Raw genomic sequence first — 12,951 nt, 5'->3', positions numbered from 1 at the left:
GTATGGATCTTTCTTCTTTTTACAGACGAAACTAACAATTACAATTACAATTTTAATAATAGAGGTATTGAAATGTTTGTTGAACAGATTGTTTTCTGCTATATCATTTGTGCTTATCTAGTACTATTATGATGTTATAAAGACATCATTAACTCTTTCTAAGCTGTCCCACAACCAGAAATCAGGAGGAATGAGACCTTATGAATGTGAAATCCGAAATTTTTACGCCGATGTCAGAAAAAAAACCTTTGTAAACAACTCCGATGGAAAAAATACTCTTGGTGAGAATTATATCAAAGGTCACCGATTGTTTTCATACTTAGGTGGGAAAGTTGACACTTAATTGATCGGAATGCACTGTTAGTGTCAACAAAAGTCGATCACATGATTCCTTTTCCACGAAAAACGTATAAAAGCTCGAGTCCCCAAAAGCTCCGGGAGACCAAAGGAAGTTATACTTCTCAATGTGTGCATCTTGTCTCCATACAGCGGACATAGTGCCCGAAAGGACATCACCATACGACAGAAAGCTACTTTGAACTTCCATTGCTATTCTACCGTTCCTGTGCTGACTATGATTTATACAGCCCATTCAACGAACGCATTTTAGTCATATCCTCATAGAGGTATTTGTATTTAGAGCTTTGTGAACTCTCTCTCTCTAGCCGATAGAGCTGTTAGAGTGGCCTTAGTTCTTTTGTTAGTTAACTTATATTTAACCGCATTTAGACTATGTATTGTTATAGCCTCCTGTATCCTAGCTTAATTATTCAAATAAATGCTTGTTTATTCGTTAAACTTGTGTCCTGTTGTTGAAAGGACGCCTGCTGGCTTACTGACGCACTCCCCACTCACTTTTTGCCCTCCTAGCCATCCTACAACCGCAAGATCGGGTTTTACCAACTCATTGCAGCTTAAGTGGTCAGAAGGGATTAACCCCTGACCCTCTGCTTATCTCACATGAAGATGGATGCTTTATATGACACAGATATTTAAAAAAGGAAATTGGCCAACTATTTATAGCAAGGTCCAATTACTATTGTCATTTGCATTCTCAAAATAGCTAGTTCCTGAAAGAAAAATGGCCTAAATCTGAATGAAGATGTAAAGCCACACACCCTAAAATCTCAATTTTACATACAAATACTTTTTATTTGATTAGAAAAAGAAACAGTTTTATTTGGTATGTTATTAAGTTTAATTGTGATATTTGTGATAAATAAAACCAGGTGAAAGGCACAAAACAATGCTGTTTTATGCCTTTCACCTGGTTTTCTTTAATAAGAACTGATTGTACAATTTTTCTTCTTCCTTGTCCTAGCTTCCTATTCTAGCTTTCCTATAAACCAGGTGTTGCTGTCATTGGTGATAATGCTCTAAATGAATCCAAAAGACTGTTGCTATGTTTTGTTTTATAGATTAACCTGCCCTGTGTTATTCCCAACATATCTTGGGGTCATGACCTCAACCAGTTGACCCGAGATATCTTGTTTCAGCATCAGAATGTTTTTGAAACTAGATGTTGCTAGTCATTATAATTTTTACATTAAAACTAACTTTTGAAATATATTAATAAATGTAATAACCAAAAAAATTATATCTATTTTTTCTGCAAAATAAAATAATTTTGGATGATACAATAACCACAATTATTCTTTTTAAAAATGTGTAATTTTCATTAGGCTTAACATTGACAAAAATTCAACATGGTGTCACACGCAAAGGAGAGAATTTAAACATTGGATATGTTAAAAGTTAATACATAAAAAGATTAAGTTTTTAAAGATCTCTCAGGCAAATGCAAACAAATGAAATTATCAGATTTTATGGGAAAAGTACAGAAAAATCAATAAATAAATGAATTATACCTTAATAATAAAGAAAACTTTATAAAATAAAAAATAAATTCTTTCAATCACAAATACTGTAAATGCCAATTACTGTAATCACTTTAGAACTAGCCTATATGATAACATTAATGGAGTTAAGCAGTGTAAATGTAATTAGATCAACCCAATTAATAAAAACTGATATTTATAATGTTTTCAAAACTAAACATGTATGTACTATATAACATGACAAATTATTCATAAAGCTTTTTAAATATGAACATTTGTTGGAGATTCTAGACTATTTTCATGTTGATTTTCACAGATCAGATAATTCTCCAGAGCCTTCTTCAGTAATGAATTCTGGTTATTATTTTCATGTTTTTTTAATGACACATTGTTAATGTATGAATGTGCTGCACAATTGTGTCCTGTTGTGTACTATAATGTACTTTTGGCAAACTCCCTCCTGTGTATTATTGTACAAATAAATAAATGGGAGAATGTGGTAAACATATTCATGGACCTCCTTACATTGAAGAAATTACTTTAAAAACCTCTGCAAATATTTTCTGATAATTTATTCACATGATTAGTAAGAAGGTTTGTAAGAATCAATTTGTATGCAACTAAAACAGTCCATGTAGATAATGCTTCAACCTTCTCCCTCTCCATTGTGTACAATGATGTAATTTTTGCCCTTTCTCCTTCTCAAATTGTACATGTAAAAGACAATCCTGTAATGCCTGAACAATTAACCACATCTGATTTTATAAAACACAGACTTTACTACATGTACATAGTTTACGTAAATACAAAGAACAATTACAAAATGCCTGTAGATGTTTTCATACACAAAATTCAATCAGTAACTCCCAAAAAGCAAAAAAAATAAATGAAAAACAACTGCATTCATTTTCCATTAGCAAACAATCTGTCTAATACCTCTCGTCAGCAGAAAATAGATAAATAATATTTTAAGATATCAAATTACAGGCAGCAAAGTTGATAGTACTTTATCATAGCATTATAATATTTCAAGTTTATCTGCAAGAGACAAATCTTTGTATTTCTTATTTGCTTCTTTAATTATGCTAACAGGTACAGTATAATACTGTACTTTAATGAAATACAAATGAAGATCACAGTTTTCAACAGCAGACAATGGCTAGCCTATAAATGAAGTAATAAGTACCAGAAATCAAAATTTAAACTATGATACTGTATATAAGGTTTTCTCGCCTGACCTTTAACTTCTAAAATTAGATATATAAGTTTGAAATTTAACAAAATGAACTTGTTAACAATGAAATTTAACATTCACAAAAAACTATAATTATCAAATTTCCATTAAAGTTAAATTAACAGTAGCATGTTAAATGATACAACAATAAATGTAGGAAAAAAATTTTTAATTCTGAACAAATGCAACCTTTCTCAAACCAATCACATACTCATCACACTCTGTGCCCACTGGGAATTATGCCTTGATTCTGCTTTTGCAGTTCTTTTAAGTAATGAATGTGACATCACATTTCTAATGTCATTGCATACTCACCTACACACTTATTTGCTAATAATTTTTACAGACAATTTTCCACATAATATTTAACAAAATTTTACTAATAATATGTAGATTAAATTATCTTGCAACATAATAATTCAAAGAACATTTTCTTTTAATTCACTAAGTTGTAAATGCCTCTTTCAACTGAAATCTGCTGATGTAAGCAACAACAGGCATGGAGCAGATATCAGTTTTTAAAAATGAAGATTAATTTTGAATAGTTTTGTCTATTCAAAATTTGTTTTTCCATTCAATCTTTAAAAAAAAAAAAAAACAAATTCCCCAAATTAAGAAAAAACTAACATTTGGTTTCAATTCCTCACATGTATATAAATATTGAAATACAAGATTTAAAAAACATTCAAACATATTTAAACTAAACATTTCCTCTCTTATAAGATTGGATGTTTTAATTTAAATTGACTGTGCTAATGTTTTTATTAAAATAGCATGATTTATAACTATTATTTATCATCTGTTTTCTCAGTTGGCTGTTATTAATTGTAAGTAAATTCAAACTTATGATTAGTAACAATGATAGTTATAAGCAAATTTCAGATTACAATACACAAAAATTTTGTAATGTAATTTAATTTATATATTTTTTGGTACATTAATTCTGATAATGTTAGTAACCGATAATATCCACAGTCACAGTACGTGGCATCTACTGTACACTAATTATTCTAGCTCTTTATATTTAAATAAATTATTGAATAATGTTCATAACTTTTTTAAAATTTTAATCTCTATTATATAGATATATTGATTAACCAGAAACTAATTGAGGAGTCATTCACGAATAATATATAAAATAGATTGGCTATATAAAAAGAACTAAAAGAAATGAATATAACTATTTATACTTATTCATACCTTGAGAATTTCTTCCTCGAAAATATCTTGTATAACTGCTTGTATGCACATCTGTAAAAAATATAAATTTTGGTAAACATGTATTCAGTTTCATATATCAAAAACAATTAAATTAATATTTATGAATATAATATTTTGAAATGATTTATAAAATAAATGTGTTTGCATTAGCAATATATTTGATTTTTAACATAATCTTTAGACTAATTTATGTAGTAAAATAAGCTACGAAGAATTTTTCTAAAATTATGTTATGTATGTAACAGTCAATTTAAAAAATTATGTATTTTATTAAGTAATACATTATATACTAAGTAACACATTTAAAATTTAGTAAATTATATGTATTATTTTCTATTATTTAACACCATTCAATTTCAAAATACAATCTTAAACATGTTCTTTTGGGATGGTCACCATTGCCACATCAATGAAAGTTTATAATAAAGTAATAATAAATAATGTAAAAGTGTAATGGATTTGATTAAATAATAATTATTATTTTCACAGTATTATATCTACTGTACAGTCTAAATTCTACTCTATGCAATCAAATACTCAAGTAGATAGTCAAATAAATTCAAAATCAATCAATTTACAATTAAAACTGAGAATTTTAATCATACAAATACTTTTAGTAATGGCTGAAAAAATTGAATTTTCTAAGAAACAAATGTGAAAATATGTGAAGTAAAAGCAAATTAATCAGTGATAGAGTAAATAAAGAAAAATTCACTGTGAAAAAGAAATATATAGGACTTATTTCAGATGTATGTATGCATGCATCTATGTATTTTTGTATGTATGTATGTCCTTGTGAGGATTACACCTGATAACAGTTATCATATAATCAATTAATGCATCTATTTTAGAAGAATTTATGCTAAATCTTTTAAACCTGAAATATTTTTGAATATTTTTTCCTAAAACTAAACAAACACATTTTTTTATAATACTCTCAATATATTTATTAGAAACATAAATTAGATTTTATTGTGATTAATATTTTCTGTGCTGTTCATTAATACCAAAACCTATTGAAATAAAAAATACTTCCTTCATCTATATAGCTTTTTTGTTTATGTAAAGAATTCAAATTTGGAATTGAATAATTATCAGTTTCAATTAGAATTATATAATTATGCATTATTAGCAACATCCATTTTATGTCTCAAGCACTCTTGCTTAACATTAAATGAGAGAAACTCATTTTTATGTCACACAGACACACACACTCTCTCTCTCACAGTCAGCTGCATTGCATATTATATATATATATAAATTAATCGAAACTCAGAAATTATTAATTGCCTCATCAACTAAAAGCTATTCCAAGTTATTTTTATACTGATATTATCAATACTTTAACAAATAATTTGGCCTAAAACAGACAATATCAACAAGGGTTGTAAAGTTAGATATTTTAGAGTGGATTCAAAGCTGATGAAAATCCAACTTTTTTACCATATTTAAAATAAAAAAGAATTAATTAAAATGACTGATTATAATGTAAAAAATATCATGACTTTTCACCAATTTTATTTTTTACTTTTAATTGATTTTCTTTTTTACATTTTCAGGATAATTTCAGGAATTTTATTAATTTTATCAAAATTTTTTTCATAAAATCAATAAAATTATAAACTAGTCAAATGGTGTATAAAGTGAAGAAAAATTCATTGTTCTCAAATACAGTAAAACTTCTCTAACGTGAAGTTCCAGTGGGTAGGAAAAATCTTCCAAGTTATGTACGATTCAAGTTAGAGAACAATAGAATAAAAAATGCCAATTCTGAATAGATTTGTATTTTTATAATATATAAAGAATTTCTCTCTCACATTATATAAAGAATCTTTAAATTAAAAAAAAAAAACTATCAAACAGCCTGTGTAACACCTTTCTGCAAAATGTTCAATGTAACTAATGGAATCAAATAGTTTTGCAGGTACTGTACATCTTGTTGAGATAAAGCAAGAGGACCTCTTTCTTTGGACTGGAATGTTATCTGAAAATTGGTGTTGGAGAGTAGATACAACTAATAGTCTGAAAATTTCATGAAAATCCAATAATTAGGATCACTTTGGATAAAATAAATATTAAAATTCAAGACGGAGAAGTTGAAAGTAACATAAATTGGTGTCGGAAACCGTGAAAAACTTTAACTTGGAAAAAATTAGAGTTCAGGTTGGAGACTTTAAATCCCTATGCTATTCTATTTAGACCTACCAAGTGCTTCATTTTCTTTGAGTTAAATAAATATTTGAGTTATACACATTTGAGTTAGAGAAGTTTTATTGTATTTTTCATTTTCTAAAAAGGTAAAAATTATTGTGTGCCAACATTTAGTTCTTGATAGAAATGAAAAGGAGCAAATCTGTAATGAAAGGATTACAAGTTTTGTTGGTGGAAAAATCACATTTTCCAACAAGAACATCAAATTTCAAGCACCATTTACAATGACATCGTCACGAGATACTGGAAATTGTCATAAAAAACTTGAGAGTAAGAATAAAAAGAATATTCAAACCAGCCACATCAAGTGCATCAACAAGTCAACTTCTAGTTACATCCTTCTTACCTGTAACCATATCAATGACTTTCTGATTACATTTAAAAGTTACATCATTGAAATGGTAGCAAAAAACTTCATACCAAGATTCTTTTCAACACCAGCTTTTATTGGGTTTAATGGAAAAATGGCCTGCAAACTTTGAGTCTTCCTTTAAATAAACAATACACCATATTTTGACAAGTATAAGTCGCACTTTTTTTACTACCTTTTGGGGCTCAAAATCATGGTGCGTCTTATACTCGACAGGTAACCATTTTTACAGTGAAATTACCTACAGTAGTTTCACTGTGCAACCAACCTGTGCAGTGGTCCGTTAAGCAGATGGCCCCTCAACCAAATGGCTAGAGTATCTAGATTATCAGAGTAGCAACACACGAGTCATCACCGCCATGTTCTGTCGATTGTCATCACGTGACCTCGTGAGTTTACATTAAGAAATGACAATTATTTCAGTTTAATAAAGGTATCGATTCATCCATCCGTCATATTCTTGAATAAAAAAAAACAAATAAAATGCATCTTTAGACAATCCCATTAAAACAGTTTTTTTCTAAATAGGGGTCTCAAAATAGGGGTGTGTCTTATACTTGACACGACTTATACTCATCAAAATACGGTAAGTAAGAGACTTTATACTAAAGAATCAAAAGAAACAAAAGTAGTTACTCAAATGTTTTCTTTGTGAAAAGTTTATTTTTTTGAAAAAAATATTTGTTTGTATGCATTTAAAACAAATTACTTTGTAATAAATACTCAATATGTTGATGCTAAAGGAAAAACTGTAATCTTTACTTTGGCTGTTGAAGACACTAAAACAGTATTCAAATTATTTAATCAAAGAGCTTGAGCTTTAAGTTCTAAAACATTACAACTTACAGTATTGTAGTTTGATAAAATTTGCTTCTTGTCCTTCTTTTGAATTTTAATAGTTATTAAGCTTCTATTCTATAAAAGTCTCTTGGTTTCTAAGTGAAAATGTTTTGCAAAAAGGGGTGTTAAGTCCACAAATTAGAACCTGATATAGGAGTATTTGTAGTATCTGTGCTAAAAGAATAGATACTACACATGTACTGGTACACTATGACAGAGAATGTAGTTAAGTACAGTGGGTGATTGGTTAATGAACATAATCCGTTTCAAGACTTTTTTGCTATTTGAATTGTTTGTTAACCAATTATCGATTTATCATAGATTTTTATGGGAATTTGATTAATTCATTCTGGAAACCCCAAAAAATAAATAAAAATTATATATTTTCTTACTATGTTTATTTACATGTAATAAGAAACTAAAAGCAATCTATCGCTTCATTTTTTCATAGATGGCACAACTTTGTTTCTCAGATGTGACTTTCGTTACTCCTTTAGCTGCTCGAGTCTTCTTGATTATATCTTTCTTAGCTAAGATTGTGCCTACAGTAGACCTGTTCAAGCCATACTGCTTAGCACCATCAGACATCTGCCCACTCTCTATCCTGGCTATTATCTCATGCTTGGTTTCTAAGGTGAGCACAGTTCTTGACACTCCACTCTTTTTAGTCTTCATAATAATATCAAATGTCTTTTTGAAATAAAAAGTTCAGAAAAGCACTCACAAAAATTCAGTTAACAGAAATCAACTAGTGTACGAAAGAATTATGTAAATGTGAGGCCCAAATGAAATTTGAAGTTTTGGTGTTAAACCATTAACGAATATCCGATAGGACAAACTCTCACCTTTAGAAAATAGAAACCGATGCAAAACTTAACGAGTGCCCAATAGTCTCGCAAAGAAAAAATTGTATGTCAGAAAGGTAAACAATAAGCTGAAATTACAATGGAGAATTTCAAAGTTTGGAGGAATAATATCTGATTGATATCGGGTTGAGCATCTCCTGCACTCTGAAAGGTTTCGAATTGTTACCTGAAGTCAGGGAAAACCAACCATTATTCATTATTTTATGTCACTTCTTTTGTGTTTGTTCTTTGCTCGTGCAAACATAAAAATCTTTCACAAAAGTATTCATTATCCAATTTGTTTGCTGTCCGAACTGTTTGTTAAATGATCACTCACTGTATATCAAACACCAAAGACTGACGCAATTCTTAAGAAAACACCTGAAAAACATGAAATAATTGGCCTAGCAAAAAGATGAGGTAGCATGTGTTTGATGGTAAATTGTATCCTTATTAACTATTCCTTACTGACATGATAAATCCCAGAAGCCACAATGTCTGAAATGTAACTGGAACAAGTAAAAAACTTTTATCTCTTTTTCATTACCCTTATGTGATGACAAAAAACATGCAAAGAACTAACCTATCTGAAGATGAGAGTTTTTCACAAAAAGTGAAAAACTGTCATCTTCAGATTGCCACAAACCAAAATATTAACCAATGATATTAAAAACTACGCTCTGGAGAGAAATTTCCTTGCTTCATAACAGCATCCTCCTTGCTGGAATATATGATCCTATGTACAAGGTCAGAAGAGCAGCAAGACATGGCAAAATCTGCTCCATGTTAAGTGAGTATCAGAATGAAGGATATGAAATTGAAAGAAGGAAAAGAAAAATTTGAACTACATAACTTAAAGTCTAAGTACATTCTCTTAGAATGAGCTCACACAAGTTAAAAATGCTTATAAGCATATGTAATTTAGCTTAAGTCAGTTTCAAGGTCGTTAAATACAAAAGATCAGTTTTATGGGCTCACACTGAATAGGACATTCCAAACTTCTTAATCAGAACAAAATGTGACTAGTGCAGTTCGACCTATGTTTTGTACAGTTTGACTTAAACCAAGGTATGTTAAATGGTGGGCAATGATGAAGCTAGACAGCCACTATTTTAATATGAAAGAACATTCTAATAAAAAGAATAATTGGAAAGTTACAAATATGTAAAAAAAATATATTTTTTTAAGTAACAGATGACCCTAAAACTTTCTCTTTCATTCATTTGATACCACTAGCCATTTCTACATTTTAAGTGCAAGTTCATTATCTGATTCAGAAGACAACATTGCCACTATAGCACTAATATTCATAGTAACAGTGCAGCTTATGAGCAAGAATACTGTAAAGCAATAAATCTTGTTCTCTCTTGTTTTCTTTAGCATAGGTGAATATATATAACCAGTTTCAGTTAATTTTGTTTAGATGTGTTAAGTATTTTTGTCAACATAATTTGAAGTAAACTAATTGTAAAGGTAAATTTAGCAATTTACCTTTAGAATTAGTTTACTTCAAATTATGGAAACCAATTTAAAAAAACTCTTAGATATGCAAGAAAGATCTAAGCATCACTATATTTGATTGAAAAGTAGAGAACAACCTCCAACAAAGTTGTGAAAGTTTAAATTGGATTTTTATCATTCGCTAAAAGATAAAAAAAACTGACTGCGCTTCAAAGTTAAAAATGTGAAACTATACCGAAATATTCAGAAATTGTTCAAGAGGCAGTTATTACTGTAATGTCATTGCCACCAACCTAAATATGTTACTCTGGATACATGTTTTCAACTCTTCAAATTGTGAAAATTTAAGAAATCAAATGAAGAAGTACTTGACTGATAAAATTTTATTTTTAAGAACAGATTTTCATAGTTAACTGAAAAACTGTAGATTTGTAGCATATGGAAGTTCTATCAGAATCAATAAGTAATTAACATTTTAAGTATAAAAGACTGAATTTTATTTTTAGGAAAATTTTGCATTTATTTGCATATTTTGTTTTCATATTTTCTGTCTAATTTATTTTTAATTAAAAAAAAAATCTTAAGAGGATAGTTACATTCATTATTTAAAGAAATGTTACTTTATATTTCTTTTTTAATACCTTCTACTCGTGCTAGTTAAGCATAAATAGCTATCTAATCTAGAAAGCAACTTGATAGTTCATGTGGTGGAGATGAAATGCATTATAATAAAAGGTAACAAGCTTGGTCAAGCCAATCTGATAGCACACTCCACAAAAGCAAATCAAATATTAATTTTGTTTAAAATAAATTTTATAAATTCTTGGAATCAAGTAGTTGTTCCAGTTTTGCTGTGTACTGTTATTTAAAAAAAATAACTTCAATACTATAACTGATTGGTCAAGCTGATCTGATTGCAGATAGCACACTCCACAAAAGCAAATCAAATATTAATTTTGTTTAAAATAAATTTTATAAATTCTTGGAATCAAGTAGTTGTTCAGAAGAATTTTTAAGAAGATAAACAAAATAAAAATGTATCTTCTTGTTTATAGACCTGCTTAGAAAATGTTATAATTTAAACCATACACAGTATAAGTAACATAATTCAAAATAGATTCTAGATATTTAGTTAAATTTTTTACTATTATCTAGAATTACTGTTTTGATTCTAATAAACAGCATGCTGTCTAAATATACAGTAAGAGATGTGGTTTATAGATTCCAGAGGAACTGCATAGTTTTTACTATAGCTTACAGTGACCATAAACGAAAACATTCAGCTCCCTTTTGTGCATGTGCATGGACAAGTGCAATAAATGAATTGAACAGAGCATGTGCATACATATCTGACAGACACACAAAAGTCCTAACATAAGCACTTCACCACTGTAGTTGAGCGTACTAAAAAAAGTCAGTCAGAAAATTTGAACACCAATTTAACTCTGATATCAACAGCATTTCTCTAAATCATATATTGCTATGCATCATACAAAATAGCATTTTTCTTTTTTTTATTTACATATCTATATCAATTCATATATGCTGTATATGATAATTATGAATATACTATTCCAAAATTAATTTCAGTCACTTCAATCTAACAGAAATCAATTTTAATAATAAATTATTTTTTATCAATAACTTCTAAATAATTATAATTACATCAATTCCTGCTTTACTGAAGCATTAAAAACTAATTGATGTGGTTGTAAAATATCAAAAATTGGAATTAATATTGAACTTCTAAATAAATCATTGAAAGTTCTAATTCCATCAAAATGTAGTCTAATAAAGAACTGAAAAACTAACAATTTTGGTTACAGTTCTTACTTAGATATTATTTCTGAAGCAGCAAATTGCTCTGTAATTTAAAACACACTTAAACTTTATACTTAAATTATATGTGATATGTACAAAGTTTAGGAACTTAGCATATAGTTCCTTGCCTCGAATAGTTTAAAACACCAACACGTGACCACCTTCAAACTAATCTCTTTAAGCAATAATAGTTTTTCTGCTGCTCATAATGCTTTCAACAGTATTGCCAAAAACACCTTTTGCAACCATCTGTAATGCCTCCTGCAATGTTGATTTTATCTCATTTGATGACTCAAAATGATTTCAGGTTGTTTATGACAGAAGGACTCATTCAAACACCACATATCTACATGTAAAATATGACATTTGAATGAATTCATCCATCATAAACAGCCTGAGATTGTTTTGAGTCACCAAATGACATAAAAGCAACATTCCAGGAGGCATAACAGGTGGTTGCAAAAAATGGTTTACAGCAGTGTTTTTCAACCTTCTTTAATATGCGACCCCTTTACAAGTTAAAAAATTCTGGCGACCCCCTAGGGCCATATTAAAACTATATCAGTGATTTTAAAAACTATGTATTTAATTTTCTTTCTGTTAAGACAAATTATTGTTGATTAAAGTGAAAATTTCAGAAGAATCGACAATAACTTAAGAAAAAAAAAAACCTTTATGTTTAGGATCAGAATTTTCAGCTTCTACTTCTTATTTATTTTTGCAAATCAGCTCAACACTTTTTCCGCTATCATTTTCTGGGTGGGCCGTAATTCTCACTGAAATTGTAGTTTTTTTAATGTAGTGTAGGACTTACAAACACTTGTCTTTTTCTTTTACCGGCGACCCCCAGTGGGGATCGCGACCCACAGGTTGAAAAACACTGGTTTACAGCAATGCTTCTAGAAGCTGTACAAGTGCCAGAAAAAGTGTATCATTGTCCAAGACAATTAGTTTAAGGGTGGTTGTGCATCAGTGTTTTAAACTATTCAAGGCAAAGAACTATATGCCAAGTTCCTAAACTTTTGGTACATACTATATATATATATAAACTTTGTAAATATATGTGCAGAGTATTTTAGCCTTATAATAGATAACATTCTCCAAACTCTC

General features: G+C 29.0%; 1 protein-coding gene across 1 annotated transcript in view; it reads right to left on the bottom strand.

The window, feature by feature from the left end:
- LOC111621206 (serine/threonine-protein kinase SMG1-like) overlaps nucleotides 1–12,951 on the bottom strand; it is a 178,427-nt gene that overhangs the window by 151,648 nt on the left and 13,828 nt on the right. The window contains 1 exon segment of the mRNA XM_023363285.1: nucleotides 4,273–4,323. Within this exon segment, the coding sequence (XP_023219053.1) occupies nucleotides 4,273–4,323 (51 nt within the window).

This window comes from Centruroides sculpturatus, unplaced genomic scaffold (assembly GCF_000671375.1).
Source record: "Centruroides sculpturatus isolate CEXI.00-Female unplaced genomic scaffold, Cexi_2.0 scaffold211, whole genome shotgun sequence".
NCBI lineage: Eukaryota > Metazoa > Arthropoda > Arachnida > Scorpiones > Buthidae > Centruroides > Centruroides sculpturatus.
This window is presented reverse-complemented; position numbering and strand designations above follow the sequence as displayed.